The 20,182-nt window shown below is 44.5% G+C and overlaps 1 protein-coding gene across 1 annotated transcript; it reads left to right on the top strand.

Moving 5' to 3' along the window:
• Positions 1-553: 553 nt before the first annotated feature.
• LOC126249534 (larval cuticle protein A3A-like) lies at positions 554-5,687 on the top strand. The gene is made up of 2 exons (XM_049951197.1): positions 554-656; positions 4,977-5,687. The coding sequence occupies exons 1-2, from the start codon at positions 645-647 to the stop codon at positions 5,310-5,312; spliced, it is 348 nt and encodes a 115-aa protein (XP_049807154.1). The 5' UTR covers positions 554-644; the 3' UTR covers positions 5,313-5,687.
• The last annotated feature ends 14,495 nt before the right edge of the window (positions 5,688-20,182 follow it).

A 20,182-nucleotide genomic window follows, 5' to 3' on the forward strand; every position in this document is an offset into this window, starting at 1 on the left:
CACAGCACAGTCAGTGATTTTCATATAGAGCGCTACGTGGCGTAGCCTAATTACACTGTCACAAAAATACATCTCCCTAAGTACCGCAAAGACAAGGTAAGCGAAATCAGCGTTTGTACAGAAGCATATAGACAGTCGTTTTCCCCTCAGGAAATGGGATGACTGACAATAGTACAGAGAGCCCTCCACCACGCACCGCGGAGTGGCTTGCAGAGTATGCAGCGTCTTCAGAACTGATGTCGGCTGTGGTTCGTATCCTCGGTTACTGTGCTCCGAGCAGCAAGAACAGGCGAACACCGTACATGGCTATGAGATTTCATTCGTACGTGTCCATTCTCGCCAGCGGCGGCTGTTAAGCTCGCGGATGTGCCGGCGAGGCAGCGCTTGTGTATGGGCCGCACGGCCGATCGTGGAAAGTGGCGGGCGGCGCGTGACTTCCGGCGCGCTTCGCAGCTTTGCGTAACCCGCCGGACAGTTGGTGTACGTCCGTAAAGTGGCGTGGCCACGCCCGGGGTGGCGACTCGCCAGGAATCGCGATGTCCAGCGGCGCGCGGCCGCTATAAGAGCCGCCGCCCGCCGGCACACCACCAGAAGCGCTCAACCCTCTCACCTCAGCTCCGCCAGCGACCCTCAGGCCTCTCGTCATGTCGATCAAGGTGAGTCGCCACTCCGGCCTCTTCCTCGACGCCTTCCGCCAGTGGACACGCAACCCAGTGGATTCTAGAGTGTCGAGAATGGCCCTCAAACGTGAGGCTCCTTTCTTCAGAGTTTTCGGAGACGTTCTTCAACATCTTACCGTGTGGTCGGATCCTTCTATCGTGTTAACAGTGCATTTAGGCGACTCAGTTACACTTAATTAAATACTCGGCTCAAGATTCGCAATGTCTTCATATAGTGAAAAGTCGAATCAGTTCTATACATCGCTAAAAAAGTGCTGTGAAAACCGATATTTTGATCAAGACTTAGCCGAATTGAGGACTTAATATCCGATACTTAACAAAGAAGTTGCTGCAGAAGTTGGAACATTATGGAGTAAGGGGAGTAGCTTACAATTGGTTCGCCTCCTACTTTAAGAACAGAAAGCAGAAGGTAATCCTCCGCAATATTGAGAGTGGTAATGATGTTCAGTCCCAATGGGGCACTGTTAAATGGGGCGTTCCCCAGGGGTCGGTGCTGGGGCCACTGCTGTTTCTTGTTTATATAAATGATATGCCTTCTAGTATTACAGGTGATTCAAAAATATTTCTGTTTGCTGATGACACCACCTTGGTAGTGAAGGATCTTGTGTGTAATATTGAAACATTATCAAATAATGTAGTTCATGATATAAGTTCGTGGCTTGTGGAAAATAATTTGATGCTAAATCACAGTAAGACTCAGTTTTTACAGTTTCTAACTCACAATTCAACAAGAACTGACATTTTAATCAGACAGAATGGGCATGTTATAAGCGAGACGGAACAGTTCAACTTCCTAGGCGTACGGATAGATAGTAAGCTGTTGTGGAAAGCCCATGTTCAGGATCTTGTTCAGAAACTAAATGCCGCTTTGTTTACCATTAGAACAGTATCTGAAATAAGTGACATTTCAACACGAAAATTAGTATACTTCGCATATTTTCATACGCTTATGTCATATGGTATTATTTTTTGGGGTAATTCTTCTGATTCAAAAAGGGTATTTTTGGCTCAAAAACGGGCTGTTCGAGCTATGTATGGTGTAAGTTCGAAAACCTCTTGTCGCCCCCTATTCAATAGTCTGGGAATTTTGACATTGCCCTCACAGTATGTATTTTCTTTAATGTCGTTTGTTGTTAGCAATATTAGCTTATTCCCAAGAGTTAGCAGCTTTCACTCAGTTAATACTAGGCAGAAATCAAATCTGCATGTGGAGTGCACTTCCTTGACTCTTGTGCAGAAAGGAGTGCAGTATGCTGCTGCATCCATTTTCAATAAGCTACCACAAGAACTCAAAAATCTTAGCAGTAGCCCAAACACTTTTAAGTCCAAACTGAAGAGTTTCCTCATGGCTCACTCCTTCTATTCTGTCGAGGAGCTCCTGGAAGAGCTAAAAAATTAAGCAAATTCCAGTGTTACATTCTTGATTTTCTTTATTTAAACTAACGACTTGTCGCCTGAATATGTTTCTTATATTTCATTTTATCTGTTTATACAATCGTGTTATAATTTCATGTATTGACTCGTTCCATGACCATGGAGACTTCTCCTAAATGTGGTCCCACGGAACAATAAATAAATAAATAAATAAATAAACAAAAACACGAGAGCAACCGTATTCCTGATTCTCTGATTTGCATACGAAGCGACTGAAAATGGCTCTGAGCACTATGGGACTTAACAGCTGAGGTCATCAGTCGCCTAGAACTTAGAACTACTTAAACCTAACTAACCTAAGGACATCACACACATCCATGCCCGAGGCAGGATTCGAACCTGCGATCGTAGCTGACGCTCGGTTCCAGACTGAAGCGCCTAGAACCGCTCGGCCACCCCGGCCGGCTGAAGCGACTGACTCGTGGCGAAGTGAGCGTAGAGCAAATTTATTATTGAATCTATTTTTCGTTGGCAATAATAAATTGCGTCACAAAAGAATATATTTAATGAACAGAATTCACGTGGTAGCTTAATTATGCAGCATTACTTCATTAGTGTTATAGGCAGACGTCAAAGTGTATTCATCAATTCAAAAAGTATGGGTCTTAACGTCTGGTCAGCTATGATGATCACGTTTGGTTTGTGGGGAGCTCAATTGCGCGGTTATCAGCGCCCGTACAAATTCCCAAACTTTGCTCAGTCAAATCTCGCCACTGTCATCAATTATGATGAAACGATGAGGACAGCACAAACACTTAGTTATCCCGACGCAAGTGAAAAATCCCTAACTGCGACGGGAATTGAACCCGGGACCCCGTGCTCAGGAAGCGAGAACGCAGCCGCGAGACCACCGGCTGCGGGCGGTCAGCTATGAGACCGAGCACTAACTACTATCGTGCAAGTGTAGTACATGAACTGTAGCTAGACATACACAATATGCGAAACATCATCTCAATCCGCGCGGGGTAGCCGTGCGGTCTGGCGCCTTGCCACGGCTCGCGCGGGCTCCCCCTGTCGGAGGTTCCAGTCTTTCCTCGGGTATGTGTGTGTGTGTTGTCCTTAGCGTAAGATAGTTTAAGTTACATTAAGTACTGTGTAAGCCTAGGGACCGATGACCTCAGTAGTTTAGTCCCATAGTGACTTACCACTTACCATCTTCTCAAAGCTGCATGAAGCAGTCGTAAAATGTAACATAGACAAATCCCTGAGCAAAATGGCTCAATATTTCTGCATAGTACTTCCAACGACTTGTTGAGTCCACGCCACGCCGAGTTGCTGCACTACGTCTGGCAAAATTAGGTCCGACACGATATTAGGTGGAATTCCATGACTTTTGTTACTGCACTGTATAAAGCGTATATGAACCTGAACTGAATTATGGAAATCGCGGATCACCTAAAATATGATGGGTGGACAACGATATGAAAACACGTCTTCCTGAACGCGAGTTTTGTCTTCTAAACAGTGCGCCACCTCTCTCAGTTATTAGTTTGTCTGTCAAGGCAGTGTTTATCCACTGCGCAGTTCTAGTCTAATATAGAGGGACAAGATGGGAATAAACGGGCTAAATAATGCAGTTTTCGGTTTAATTAGTTTTCACTCGTGTTGAGAAGCGAAGGATACTAACAATAGTGTTCCCAAGGCGCACTGCACTCAGCATTCATGGACAGTTAATTAGAACTGATTTACGTCATTATTTTGGCAAGCTTGTGCACCAGTTTCTTCTAACATCTGGGTTCACTTCTGTATGGGGAGTGTCACAGTGTTCCCAAAATATAACTTACTATCTTCACCACAGATGCTTAAGTTTCTAATAAAAATATCAATAAACTTTTTTTAATATAATAAAATAACAATCTGTTTAAATTTAGACTTACAACATCGCTTTAGCTTATCTTCCAAGAAAGTGACAGTCAGAGAAGTTCTGTTTTTGAAAAGCATTCGTCAAAAAATTTGATAAGCACATGTGAGATGCAAATGATCTAAGAATTATAATGGCGGCAAATTCTCAAATGGCTCTGAGCACTATGGGATTTAACGGTTCAAAATGGTTCAAATGGCTCTGAGCACTATGGGACTTAACATCTGAGGTCATCAGTGCCCTAGAACTTAGATCTACTTAAACCCAACTAACCTAAGGACATCACACACATCCATGCCCGAGGCAGGATTCGAACCTGCGACCGTAGCGGTCGCGCGGTTCCAGACTGAAGCGCCTAGAACCGCTCGGCCACACCGGCCGGCTGGGATTTAACATCTGAGGTCATCAGTCCCCTAGAACATAGAACTACTTAAACCTAACTAACCTAAGGACATCACACACATCCATGCCCGAGGCAGGATTCGAACCTGCGACCGTAGCAGTCGGAAGGTTCCAGGCTTAAGCGCCTAGAACCGCTCGGCCACCACGGCAGGCTCAAATTCTCACGCCGTTAACATATAAAATCGAAGTATACACTCATCATTATTAGTATATCGGCACTAGATCATGAGGCCACGTCCAGTGAGCGTGTAAATAAGGGGAATGTTATTTCTTATGGCAACGTAGCCTATCTCTGATTATTTTCCGTACTGGAGAGTCTTTTCCTTTCTGTCTCGCCTTACTGTAGTTTACTGATGCGGCCAGCGTGTGACTTAGCGATTTTTCCTGACTGGAATGACTACTCAGAGACGTGGGAAAGCCTTCAGGCAAGCAGCTGTTTTGAACATGGCTTGTAATTTCTGGAATTCCTCGCTATTTTCGAGACCGTTGGTTTCCGCGTTGCTTTATTCTCCGAAAATATGCGTTCACTAAAATATGCTGTGATGGTAGTGAGGCTTGTGACCAGTCCCACCACTCCACCCTTTGTTGACGTGTTGCAGGTGCAGGTAGTGCTGGCTCTGGCGGCGTGCGTGGCGGCTGCGGCTGGAGGGCTCTTGCCCGCAGCTCCACTCGTGGCCAAGGCGGCCGTCGTGGACACCCAGTTCGACCCTCTGCCGCAGTACAGCTTCGCCTACAACATCCAGGACACGCTGACCGGCGACTCCAAGTCGCAACAGGAGAGCCGCAACGGCGACGTGGTGCAGGGCAGCTACAGCCTGGTCGAACCCGACGGCAACGTGCGCACCGTGCTCTACTCGGCGGACCCCGTCAACGGCTTCAACGCCGTCGTGCAGCGCGGCCCTCTCGTCCACAAGGCCGCCATCGCGCACGTCTAGCGCACCTGCCCTTCGATCGCCGTGGCTTCTGACTTGCTGGAAGTAGTCCAACTGCAGGATAGAACACACTCCTACACCTTCCTCTACATTTCCTTATAAAATGAGTACGACTTTACGTAAAAAGTAACCTTAGTCTCAAATAATAGCACTGTTTACGCAGCCATTAACCTTGCGGATATTCCCCTACGACGTTCCAAATTATGAGAAAACAAATTTCGTCAATATACTGTTAAAGGTGTACATCATTTTTTATCGAAATGCTCCGAACTGGGCTAGATATTAAAAGTTGAAAACAGTTCAGTTAACACGGTTACTTTGGTGTTTTAAAGGAACTCAGTCTTTGAGTCTTTTCGTAACAACTTTATCGTGCGTTTATTGCCTTATGTCCACTTCGCAAAAAGAGTAATAATGTATTAGAAACCTGCACAAACATCTAAATCACCATTGATCAATAATACCTCAATTAGCTTTCGTATCTCATTAAACTATCTCATTTCGGTTATTAAAATACCTTTGTCTGCATGTAAGTTTGCAATACTCCCCACATTTCCACTCTTTTGGCCTTATCTTAACTGATTTCATACTTCAGTTCTAAAAAATAGGACAATACTCATTTTTCAATTTTTAGTACATGTATTTCCTGTAAGGTATTAAACGTACTTAAGAGAAATTATCTTCTTCGACACCGTTCTAATCGCGAAGGAAAATCCGCGCTATATCTTCAGTGACATGCTTTGCTATGTAAATTATGAACTTTTTGTGTTTCATTTGATCTCATACTTTTTTCGTGAACTTAATCACTGGCTAACCATGATCCGACAAGCTATGCTCAAATTTGCGGAAAATGGTATGACGAATACTAGGTACAATTGTGCTAATAGTTTATGATATTATAAATGAAGAGTATATTATACGTTTATTTGGCGAATATGATAGTTCTGGTGACGTAAGACTGTGGGACCCAGGTGATGAATACCGAAACAAGGTGTCCTTCCCCAATACTCGTATCTTTCGGTATGAATGAAAGTCGGTAACAGCTTGTCGAACTCTCTCCTTTAACGACTGTGAATGAGATTAACTAGTGTTCTACCTTGCATTTGGTTTACGTCCTGAATTTTTGATAAAGCTATGTATCACCATATATATATATGCTATTTCACTACTGTACATCCTTCATGAAATTATGTTTATTTATTTTACAGTACGCAATAAAATGTTGATAAAATTGCTTTGTATTCTACTTCATTCAGATATTAATCCAAAGTATACCACAAACATTAAATGAATAATGCAGTCACAAAAAAAAAAACAGTTTTGGCTTGATATGTCAGTGTCGAATGGAAATACGAGTATAATAGCTACACACTTTCATGTACGATCTCACTTACTTTCACCTTCTCACACTCTGATGAACAAGGTGGGAAGTTCACTTTCCTTGTAGAAATATTAAAACTCCTGTTCGAGTCTCGGTCTGTTACAAATTTTCACATGTCACAATCGGGTAATACATCTATATCCATTGTAGCTGATGTCATGAAATTCGAATTCAGCGAATAACGTGGACTAATATTTAATACAACTACTGATTGTCAATCCATGTGTAAACATGAATCATGAACTCTTCAGGGCAAAATGATACCCTATGATTTAGAAAAATTATGCCATTTTCATTAAAAGAAAAAAAATTAGTGTTCTCGCTTTCACTTGGGCCATATATGATTCGCAATCACATTTCAACACACAAAAGCAAAACACTATTAACTTCATAACTACACAAAACGAAACCGATAATCAATATTAGAAAATTTTTCCTGTAGCATAAACTAAACAAAGCTCTTGTTATGACAATTCAATAATTATGACCAAAAGGCTAGATAGCAAACCACATGTCTGTGTCTCGACATAGAGTTGTTATGTGTCATTGTAAAAACATATTTAGTCGCACATTAAGTTGTACCACATGATTATTATAGAACAAAACAAATTCACAAAGATCAATATATATGAAAACCTCTGTATGGAATTGCCAATGTGGATCACAAGACCATAGTGTTAACTGTACACATGAAGAAATAGTATCCTCGCTTGGACGATATTAAAAGGAAATAATAAACAACAGAAAATCACACAAAATGTGGAGTACTATACACTTGTCTACCTAAAGAGCTTCATAAAAATACTTTTTACGCAGTAAAGTGTACCGCATATTTGAACTTGTTTTTAAACCAAAATACTTTTTACACAAAATGGGGGTGGGCGATAAAAGTTCCTTTAGGATCTATATCCCTTCTCGAGACTAAAATGGAATCGCGATTATGGGGATAAAGAAAACGTGTTGGAGAAGTGGCTTTCTTATGGTCTTACAAGTCCTATGCAAAATTACTCCCAGACACACGTGAGTCATATGCCCTTTCATTGACTAATCTCTTATCGTCCTTCATTCATCCCTGACGCTAGTTGTCCTCATTTAGTTAGTTAAGATTTGATTAGTATATTTTTGTAATTCTCAGTGGATAACACCATCTTCACTGGGAAGAAATGTCGTCTGAGGTCCCACACAAATGCCACTCCCCAGACTATTTATTCATGTCTTACACAGTTCTAAAGTTCATGATCTGACTAGGGGTCACTCACTCATGGTCACTCAGCTCCTTGATTTAAATAAACGTTCTCTTCGTTTTTAGTTGATAAAATTTCTGTTTCTGTTACTGAGAGCGGAAGAATGGTTCAAATGGCTCTGAGCACTATGGGACTTAACAGCTGGTGCCATCAGTCCCCTAGAGCTTAGAACTACTTAAATCTAAGGACATCACACACATCCATGCCCAGGCAGGATTCGAACCTGCGACCGTAGCGGTCGCGCGGTTCCAGACTGAAGCGCCTAGAACCGCTCGGCCACTCCGGCCGGCAGAGCGGAAGACATTAAGTCGTTGTTCACGAGAGTGCTCATCAGTGATAACATGTGCACATGTGCCTACCACCAACGCCAAATATGTTTCTTGAGTTCAAAGAGATCTTCACCCAAAAGACAGCGAATGTACCTGTTACGAGGTGCCTCATCACAACAAGCCATAGCCAACCAGTTCTTCAGAGGCTGCTTCCATTGAGAGCTGTCCTGTGACTGCAGGCAGTGACGGTGGATGGTCACTACCAGTTTTTGACGTCACTGCGCGTCTGTTGTACAGGTGCTCATTGTGAGGCGCATCCATGGCAACAGGAACAGTGAGGCTGGGGGTGCCCACCTAAGGACAGGTGATGGCAAGTAGTGCTGCCTCGTGGAGCCAGAAGATTGCAATGGGGCCTGCCTCGTCACCTAGTAGGGATAGCCGTGTGTCGTTCTACCAGGCCAGCCAGTTGTGAATAAAAAAGGGCAATCTTAGGCGCCATTCACGCAGAGACTGGACGCCATTTCTCCACCGTATTGCGAAATGTGTCATAACACAAAACAGATTACTCACCTTATTTCCAAAAAAATATGCGAATAAAAAGTCCACGTGAAACGTAAATGTGTACACTCCTTCTCCTTCCATTCATGTCTTCTATTTTTCTCACAGTATAACACATTCCCGAGGCAAACTATTATCTTATCATTACAAAAACTGCTTTCTTATGCAGACCTCTCAATCATATTCTTAATAACTTTTTGTAAGAAATATCTTAATATTTGTGTTGGTGGGGCCCCACTTAGGACCAAAATGGTCACCAAAATTTATAAAAACCAGAACCACGACAAAACTTACATGCAACACAGCAACAAAAAAAGGACAACTAAAAAAAAGGAAGAATTCTAACATCCTAGACATAAGCCCAACTGACGTAGTAAGTCATCGTTCCCTCGTAATTACTAGATCAAGAAATTATCACATATTTCGTTACTAGATGGACAAAGAGCTACTTGTTTGCTGCCAACTACCATACCTCCTTTGGTTCTACTAGACGTAAAAATAAATGCATAACTGATGCACACCACCTCATAAATGACAAATCAGAATAGAAAAAAACGCAAAAACTAGGCTAATAAATATATTTATAGTTCCTGTCTACAGAAAAACATTAATTCGGGCCATAAATTTCTTCTTTTCTCTTCGTCTGCTGTACATAGTACTCTCCCAAAATCAGATTTGCAAACACTCACAGGAACTACAAAAAAGCACTATGGGACTTAACTTCTGCGGTCATCAGTCACCTAGAACTTAGAACTACTTAAACCTAACTAACCTAAGGACATCACACACATCCATGCCCGAGGCAAGATTCGAACCTGCGGCCGTAGCGGTCGCGCGGTTCCAGACTGTAGCGCCTAGAACCGCTCGGCCACTCCGGCCGGCAGGAACTACACATTTCATCATAAACAACATAAAATTGATAACATAATGGGGATTTCATATCCTCGACCATACTGATTTAACAGTATACAAAGCGTTACTTAAGTCAGACATCACATATATTTACCTCCCAGACTTTCATTTATCAGTTTAATCTCAAAACTTCTTGAGACTGGATACATGATTTACGTAACAACATCTGTTGACACGAAGCATTTCTACCTCAGTCACATATGGGTGAATATCCCTGTTGACCCAAAATGGCTAAATATATAGATTTAAAAATTTGTTGCATAAGGTTTTTAGTTTTCTAGATAAACAACGTGCCTTAACCAAGACTTTATCTTCTTCTGTGAACTGTATGCAATGAAGCACAACTTTCTGATTGTTCTTCTGCATTTGTACTGCTCGTATTAGCTCAACTGCCATGTGAACCATTTTTATGTGCTTATCTCTCCCTGCAGATGGTAAGTTAATTACCTCCCTTTATAGTAGGGTGGACGACATTCCCAAGACCTCATGTGGTAATTCATTTATTACAGCTTGGATTTCTTCAAAGAATGTGTCCCAATTTCTATGTTGTGTATGGCAGTACAGGCAGCACATCTTACCACGCTCCTTTCATTATCCTTTCTGATGCATGTGACACAGAGTGGTATCAAGAAAGGTAGATTGTTGCAATCTTCCTTCATCACAAAAGATTTTGTCATCTGCCTCGATTCAAACTGAAGTCATTCATCCCATATGGCCTTGTCTACCTTCCACACTTCTCTTAGAGAGAACTTTAAAAATGCCTCAGACACTGTGTTTTCGGTAGCACTGCGCAAGGGAGTGACCGTCACATCCTTCTACGTTAAATCCGCTCTTACTACTACCTGAAATCCTTGATTCATCTTCATACACGAGCTAAAGATATCAGTCGTAGCAAATTCGCGAAGTCTCACAGGTATGATGGGAAATAGTGGATTTCTGTGCATCACAGCTGATGGTTTCACATGCTGACTGAATTTACAAGTTGTCAAAGCTTTCTCTATTCTTATTTTCATATTATTGAAACGTAGTAACTCCCTCAGTTTAGTAAAGCATTTCTCTGCACTGAAGTGTACGTAGCTTAGGTGGACACAGATTACCGTATTCACAAAGTCCTCTAGTATGCACAACCTCTAATTGTCATCAATTGGGTTATTTTTCTAGAGCATGCACCATTTGGGAGGAGGTAGTATTGATGGATCTGTGCTTGATCTTTATCTCTCCCCAACTCACTACCAAGTCTTTCAGTATTGGATCCTTAGCCTCCTCCTGTGATATCTCCATTAACTTTATCCCAACAAAATTCTCAAAGGAGAACTGTTTCATGTACCTTATCTCAGATACATTCTCATGTAGTTCTCTGTCTTTCGCAACATATTGTCCTATTGACACACTGACAGTGTGTCTGCGAACACATTGTCTTTTCCTTGCATGTAGCCGGCCGGAGTGGCCGAGCGGTTCTAGGCGCTACAGCCTGGAATCGCGCGACCGCTACGGTCGCAGGTTCGAATCCTACCTCGGGCATGGATGTGTGTGATGTCCTTAGGTTAGTTAGGTTTAAGTAGTTCTAAGTTCTAGGGGACTGATGACCTCAGAAGTTAAGTCCCATAGTGCTCAGAGGCATTTGAACCATTTTGAACCTTGCATGTAATCAATGTTGAACCTCAAATCAAGCAGATACACTGACCAGTGTGACAAACGTCCATGTGTTAGTTGGACAGTCATAAGGAACTGCTGCACTTTGTGGTCACTGTAAACCTACTTGGTCCTACCAAAAAGGAAGAATCCGAACATCATGAAACCCCACACAATCACGAGGGCCTTGAATTCAGTGATGAAATACTTTCTTTCTGAGTTAAATAAGCTTCGGCTTGTGAGTGCAATCGTCTGAGGAATACCTACTCCATTTCGCTCCATTACTAGTTCAGGAATTATCTGACACAAGGCAGGATTCTCATTCAATATCGGGATGTATTAGACGGCGAGCAGTGGCTAACAACTTCCTTCAGCTCATCGAATTCTCACTGTATCTCTACGTTTCAATGCAGATGTTGTTCCTTCTGGTTAGTCATGGCTAAGTCACAGTCATACCAATAAACCTTTCGTTAAAATAAACAAGCCCAAGGAAGGCACATACCTTTCATATTGTCTTCGGTATGGGAAAATTCTGTGTAGACAGGAGGAGTTTGATCTTTCTATGCCTGAACTAAAATTTTGCTAGATTCAGTGTCACTAAATTATCCCTGAACGTCTGCAGTAATCTGTCTACAGTCTCGTTATGCTCACACCAGGATTTCTGCACAATTAGGATGACATCTACATACGAGGGTGAGTCAAATGAAAACCTTAAATCTTTTTTAAAATATTATTTGTTGTACAGAAGTGGTACAAAGCTGTATCACTTTTCAACATATCTCCCCCACACTCAATGCAAGCCCTCCAGCGCTTACAAAGTGCATAAATTCCTTTAGGAAAAAATTCTTTTGGTAGTCCGCGCAACCACTCATGCACCGCGTGGCGTACCTCTTCATCATAACGGAACTTCTTTCCTCCCATTGAGTCTTTGAGTGGTCCAATCATATGGAAATCACTTGGGGCAAGGTCTGGTGAGTATGGTGGATGAGGAAGACACTCAAAATGCAGGTCTGTGATTGTTGCAACTGTTGTATAGGCAGTGTGAGGCCTTGCATTGTCATGTTTCAAAAGAACACCTGATGACAACAATCCACGTCGCTTTGATTTGATTGCAGGCCACAGATGATTTTTTAGGAGATCTGTGTTGATGCACTGGTGACAGTGGTCTCTCTAGGCATGTAATGCTCCAAAATGACGCCTTTTTTGTCCCAAACGAGAGTCAGCATAACCTTCCCTGCTGATGGTTCTGTTAGAAACTCCTTTGGTTTTGGTGATGAGGAATGGCGCCATTTCTTTCTCGCTCTCTTCGTTTCCGGTTGGTGGGAAGTGAACCCAGGTTTCGTCTCTAGTGACGATTGTTGCAAGGAAGCCATCACCTTCTCGTTCAAAGCTCCGAAGAAGTTCTTCACAAGCATCAACACGTCGTTCTCTCATTTCAGGAGTCAGCTGCCGTGACACCCATCTTGCAGACAGTTTGTGAAACTGGAGCACATCATGCACAATGTGGTGTGCTGACCCATGACTAATATGTAAACATGCTGCAATGTCATTCAGTGTCAAAAATGGTTCAAATGACTCTGAGCACTATGGGACTTAACTTCTGAGGTCATCAGTGCCCTAGAACTTAGAACTACTTAAACCTAACTAACCTAAGCACACCACATATATCCATGCCAAAGGCAGGATTCGAACCTGCGACCTTAGCGGTCACGCGGTTCCAGGCTGTAAAACCTAGAACCTCTCGGCCACACCGGCCGGCCATTCAGTGTCACTTGACGGTTTTCCTTCACTATGGCTTCAACTGCTGCAATGTTCTGAGGAGTCACAACTAGTTGTGCCTGACCTGGACGGGGAGCATCTTCCACTGAAGTCACACCATTTGCGAACTTTCTACTCCATTCGTAGACTTGCAGCTGTGACAAACATGCATCACCGTACTGAACCTTCATTCGTCGATGAATTTCAATAGGTTTCACACCTTCACTACGCAAAAACCGATAACAAATGGTTCAAATGGCTCTGAGCACTATGGAACTCAACTGCTGAGGTCATTAGTCCCCTAGAACTTAGAACTAGTTAAACCTAACTAACCTAAGGACATCACAAACATCCATGCCCGAGGCAGGATTCGAACCTGCGACCGTAGCGGTCTTGCGGTTCCAGACTGCAGCGCCTTTAACCGCACAGCCACTTCGGCCGGCACCGAATAACAGAACGCTGTTCTTCCCTGGTGGAAGTCGCAAGTGGGGCGGCCATTTTTATACTGATATTGCGACGATGTGTGTGCAACCGCACTATGCTGCCACCTACAGGCCATTCTGCAAGCTGTTTGTAGCACGCTTACCAACTTACAGGACACCGGCGCGAAATTTCGATTTGTTATTACAAATTTAAGGTTTTCATTTGACTCACCCTCGTACAATATCACAGTCGTCCTTAGTTCTGGAATTATTGTGTACAAACCACTGACAAACGTGGCTGATGACATAGTCAAGTCTGAATGGTAACTAACATTTTGTAACTGGTAACAATGACCACGACTGTGGAATGCAGTACATAGCCGGCACTCTGGATGTAGTTGCACCTGCGAGTAACTTCAACGCAAGTCCACCGAAGTGAGTACCTTTACCCCATGGAATCACTGTCGCAGCTCTTCTTGTGTTTCAAGACAGTTCGTCTTCAGTTCTATAAGTGGAGACGAACAGTCCTGAAACACTAGAAGAGCTTCTTGTTCTATAAATATATTGGATTGTGCTATGTCCTGCTACTAGTGCATGTTCAAAAATGGTTCAAATGGCTCTGAGCACTATGGGACTTAACATGTATGGTCATCAGTCCCCTAGAACTTAGAACTACTTAAACCTAACTAACCTAAGGACATCACAAACATCCATGCCCGAGGCAGGATTCGAACCTGCGACCGTAGCGGTCTTGCGGTTCCAGACTGCAGCGCCTTTAACCGCACGGCCACTTCGGCCGGCACCGAATAACAGAACGCTGTTCTTCCCTGGTGGAAGTCGCAAGTGGGGCGGCCATTTTTATACTGATATTGCGACGATGTGTGTGCAACCGCACTATGCTGCCACCTACAGGCCATTCTGCAAGCTGTTTGTAGCACGCTTACCAACTTACAGGACACCAGCGCGAAATTTCGATTTGTTATTACAAATTTAAGGTTTTCATTTGACTCATCCTCGTACAATATCACATTCGTCCTTAGTTCTGGAATTATTGTGTACAAACCACTGACAAACGTGGCTGATGACATAGTCAAGTCTGAATGGTAACTAACATTTTGTAACTGGTAACAATGACCACGACTGTGGAATGCAGTACATAGCTGGCACTCTTGATGTAGTTGCACCTGCGAGTAACTCCAACGCAAGTCCACCGAAGTGAGTATCTTTACCCCATGGAAACACTGTCGCAGCTCTTCTTGTGTTTCAAGACAGTTCGTCTTCAGTTCTATAAGTGGAGACGAACAGTCCTGAAACACTAGAAGAGCTTCTTGTTCTATAAATATATTGGATTGTGCTATATCCTGCTACTAGTGCATGTTCAAAAATGGTTCAAATGGCTCTGAGCACTATGGGACTTAACATGTACGGTCATCAGTCCCCTAGAACTTAGAACTACTTAAACCTAACTAACCTAAGGACATCACACAACACCCAGCCATCACGAGGCAGAGAAAATCCCTGACCCCGCCGGGAATCGAACCCGGGCGTAGGAAGCGAGAACGCTACCGCACGACCACGAGATGCGGGCACTAGTGCATGTGAGTGTGAGTGCGCAGAGTGTAGTGTCGCCGTGCTTGTGTACTTAGTGTTGTGGATTGGCAAGAGGGCCAACCCACTAATGTACAGGGTGTTTCAAAAATGACCGGTATATTTGAAACGGCAATAAAAACTAAACGAGCAGCGATAGAAATACACCGTTTGTTGCAATATGCTTGGGACAACAGTACATTTTCAGGCAGACAAACTTTCGAAATTACAATAGTTACAATTTTCAACAACAGATGGCGCTGCGCTCTGGGAAACTCTATAGTACGATATTTTCCACATATCCACCATGCGTAGCAATAATATGGCGTAGTCTCTGAATGAAATTACCCGAAACCTTTGACAACGTGTCTGGCGGAATGTCTTCACATGCAGATGAGATGTACTGCTTCAGCTGTTCAATTGTTTCTGGATTCTGGCGGTACACCTGGTCTTTCAAGTGTCCCCACAGAAAGAAGTCACAGGGGTTCATGTCTGGCGAATAGGGACGCCAATCCACGCCGCCTCCTGTATGTTTCGGATAGCCCAAAGCAATCACACGATCATCGAAATATTCATTCAGGAAATTAAAGACGTCGGCCGTGCGATGTGGCCGGGCACCATCTTGCATAAACCACGAGGTGTTCGCAGTGTCGTCTAAGGCAGTTTGTACCGCCACAAATTCACGAAGAATGTCCAGATAGCGTGATGCAGTAATCGTTTCGGATCTGAAAAATGGGCCAATGATTCCTTTGGAAGACATGGCGGCCCAGACCAGTACTTTTTGAGGATGCAGGGACGATGGGACTGCAACTTGGGGCTTTTCGGTTCCTCATATGCGCCAGTTCTGTTTATTGACGAAGCCGTCCAGGTAAAAATAAGCTTCGTCAGTAAACCAAATGCTGCCCACATGCATATCGCCGTCATCAATCCTGTGCACTATATCGTTAGCGAATGTCTCTCGTGCAGCAATGGTAGCGGCGCTGAGGGGTTGCCGCGTTTGAATTTTGTATGGATAGAGGTGTAAACTCTGGCGCATGAGACGATACGTGGACGTTGGCGTCATTTGGACCGCAGCTGCAACACGGCGAACGGAAACCCGAGGCCGCTGTTGGATCACCTGCTGCACTAGCTGCGCGGTGCCCTCTGTGGTTGCCGTACGCGGTCGCCCTACCTTTCCAGCACGTTCATCCGTCACGTTCCCAGTCCGTTGAAATTTTTCAAACAGATCCTTTATTGTATCGCTTTTCGGTCCTTTGGTTACATTAAACCTCCGTTGAAAACTTCGTCTTGTTGCAACAACACTGTGTTCTAGGCGGTGGAATTCCAACACCAGAAAAATCCTCTGTTCTAAGGAATAAACCATGTTGTCTACAGCACACCTGCACGTTGTGAACAGCACACGCTTACAGCAGAAAGACGACGTACAGAATGGCGCACCCACAGACTGCGTTGTCTTCTATATCTTTCACATCACTTGCAGCGCCATCTGTTGTTGAAAATTGTAACTACTGTACTTTCTAAAGTTTGTCCGCCTGAAAATGTACTGTTGTCCCAAGCATATTGCAACAAACGGTGTATTTCTATCGCTGCTCGTTTAGTTTTTATTGCCGTTTCAAATATACCGGTCATTTTTGAAACACCCTGTAAGAGGAAGCCGAAAGGCACGCGCTTAAGCTCACGCAGGCTGGCGTGAGGTCTGGAACAGGACTAGGAATTTGGACTTCAGAAAAAAGGAGGTAACTGGTGGAATACTTAACTTTAATCCATTAATGTTGAACGTAGCTAAAAAATGGTTCAATTGGCTCTGAGCACTATGGGGCTCAACTGCTGTGGTCATAAGTCCCCTAGAACTTAGAACTACTTAAACCTAACTAACCTAAGGAGAGCACACAACACCCAGCCATCACGAGGCAGAGAAAATCCCTGACCCCGCCGGGAATCGAACCCGGGAACCCGGGCGTGGGAAGCGAGAACGCTACCGCACGACCACGAGATGCGGGCTGAACGTAGCTCTTGTCTGTACATTATTTACAATATCAATAGCAACTGATAATGGCACCTTGCTAGGTCGTAGCACATGACGTAGCTGAAGGCTATGCTAACTATCGACTCGGCAAATGAGAGCGTATTTTGTCAGTGAACCATCGCTAGCAAAGTCGGCTGTACAACTGGGGCGAGTGCTAGGAAGTCTCTCTAGACCTGCCGTGTGGCGGCGCTCGGTCTGCAATCACTGATAGTGGCGACACGCGGGTCCGACGTATACTAACGGACCGCGACCGATTTAAAGGCTACCACCTAGCAAGTGTGGTGTCTGGCGGTGACACCACACTTAGATCACCCACCAATTGTATCTGCACTGGTCGATCACAACAGACCAACTGTAGGAAGCGTGTATACGGCACAGTCTCCGCCACGCCGTCTTATGGCGACTCGCGCCTGTATACGCGTGGAACAGAGTTGACGCACCCTCACTGTGTTCTTCTACCGCTTTGTACCGCTCACATCGTTTATTCTGTGTATCGCTTATGTTGCATCTTCTGTATGATTCTTTTGTCTTGTTACGTGTGGAGTAACGAGAGGCTTATTTCAGTAATTGTTCAGAGATTTATCAGTAAATCTATATTTGTGATACTGTGATCGGTTTCATGTATTACTTGGTTACTACGCGACTGGCTACGAGTTTTGAATGGTTTCCGAGCGTGCAGTCTTTAAGTGCGGGTCCATCAGGTTTAGTCAGCCATGATTGAACGACCTACTTCGGCAGTGACCACTTTATCAGCTTCCATTAACAGACAGGGTACCATTCCACCTGTCAATCCACCCACTTTTCCTTTGTATGATGATTAATCCGAGGATTGGGAAGCTTACAAGAAAGACTCAGACAGCATTTTTAGACTTTCGGTGTGATAGACACGAATTTGTGCAAAGCGTTATTTCTCTCGTGGATTCCACCTAAGGTGTATCACTTACCGTGTCAGCTTGCCCCTTTCCAAAAACTGGCAGCTCTTACTTTTAATCACATGTGCAATTTATAGTCCAACTAACGTCGCATACCATGGGAGTGCGAGTTGAACTCTACCGATGCCACAAGAAACCAAACCAATCATACGGGGCCTGGACAGCTGAACATCACAGCTGTAAGTGCCAGTCCACTATTGATGCCCATAATAACTCTTCTGCAGGCTCTGTGGTGCACGACACAATTATCTGTTTAGCTCCGGACAGGAAAATGTGCCAGAAGACTTCACTCTGTGGAAACCCCCTGTTGGTAGAAGTTTTGCAAACAGCACAATCTTTTGACATTTCTCGGGCAGCGGGTGACCAAATTGAAACGTGGGGTTATTTGGCAGTAGTGTCACAATATGTCCTCACTAAGACGACAAATAGCATGCACGAGGAAGCGGCAGTGGCGGCGCTTAACATGTGGACCCAGCGCCGAGCTGAGCAAGGGTGGCCCAATCAGCCCCAACCGCCACAGCCCCAGCATCAGCATTCTGTGTTTCCGTCATGTTGTTCCTGTTTCGTCCAGCACGAAGTGCAGCCTGCCATAAGCACTGGGTTACTCGTAAAACCTGCCAGAAGAAATGCCACATCGCCTCCGTGTGTCATTTGCCGAAGTTTTCTCAGGATATGGACGTAAACTGTGTGACTCCAATACTTGTGACTTCTACCAAGTTGTTTATGGAGTTAAAAGTTTTTCGCCAAGTACTCAGGCAACAGGTCGACACAGGTGTTGCAGTGACGTTATTTATTTCCCCAACCTATCTGAATATAGGCTCGCCGCCATTGGCACCAGTCACGCAGAAGCTGGTCAGTTATAACAAACAGAACACTGGGCTGTTGGGACAATTTACGGCATCTGCCTCTTACAAGTAATTTTTTTTCCTTTATTGAGTTTCGATTCCCCCTGAAGGGGGCGGGCTGGCAGCAGCTTACTACGCCGCTCTTCAGCCTACAGAATTTGTTTTAAAAAGATGAAGATAATAAAAAATAACAGTTGGCGATAAAATCGGTGACTTAAAGGTAAAATTGCAGAAAATTCTGGAACTTAAAACATAAAACACAGGGTTGATGATGCTAAGGAAATACACAGGAAGCAGAAAAATAACAGACAGACAATTAAAAAACACGGCGACAGTCTGGTTTCTGTTCACAAGAGATATAAAATGCACACCCAGCGACAGCATGATTTCTGTTCACAACACTGTGGAAAGACGCACAACACTGAACACTCACTTAAACACTGCACTAAAAAGTTGGCACAAAGATGACATACCACAGCCGAGAGCAGGTGGGGGGGGGGGGGGGGGGAACTGGACAGATGATGGGAAAATAAAAAAAGGGGGGGGGGGAAGGAGAGGAAAAGTGAAGGGGGGAGGGGGAAAGAAGCCAATGGAGAATGAGGACCCATGAGAGGGGTGGGGGGTGCTGAGCAGACGTGCCAGGGAGTGGGGAAGGCAGAGGAGGGGAATACAAAAGGACTCAGGGGGAGGGGGCGAGAAGGGATATAGGGAGAGGTTGGGCGGGGAGAAAACACAGGATGGAAGGGGGGAGGAAGAGGGATCCCAGGGAAAGGACGGAAAGGAGGGGGGTGAGGATCAGAGTTGATAGGAGGGATAAATGGAGGGAGAGAGGGCATCATCCGGGAGGGGGAGTTGATGGGAAGCTACCTTGGGGAAGGAGATGTAGGGTGTAGAGATGGAGGGTAGGGGGGATACAACAGTGAAGACATGGCAGGGGGCGGGGATGGGAGAGGAGGGGAGCAACCAGGGGGTGAGGGGGTTCAAGGCGGCGGGAGGTGTAGACTATGCGGATATGTTAGAGGAATAGGAGCAGATGGGGGAAAGGAATGAGGTCATAGAGGATCCGCATGGGGGACGGGAGGCATATACGGAAGGCGAGGCGGAGTGCATGACGCTCAAGGATCCGGAGGGACTTATAGAATTTTTTTGGGGGGGGGGGGCGCCTACAAGTCAGTGTTTCGATCCATTACATATTTGGTGGTTGCTGATGCCGATGTCGAGAACCTGTTCGGAATGGACGCATTTCAGGCATTTCTATCACCGACGCAATTCACCTTGTGCCCTATCAGGTACCGTATTCTCAATTCAAA

This window comes from Schistocerca nitens, chromosome 3 (assembly GCF_023898315.1).
Source record: "Schistocerca nitens isolate TAMUIC-IGC-003100 chromosome 3, iqSchNite1.1, whole genome shotgun sequence".
NCBI lineage: Eukaryota > Metazoa > Arthropoda > Insecta > Orthoptera > Acrididae > Schistocerca > Schistocerca nitens.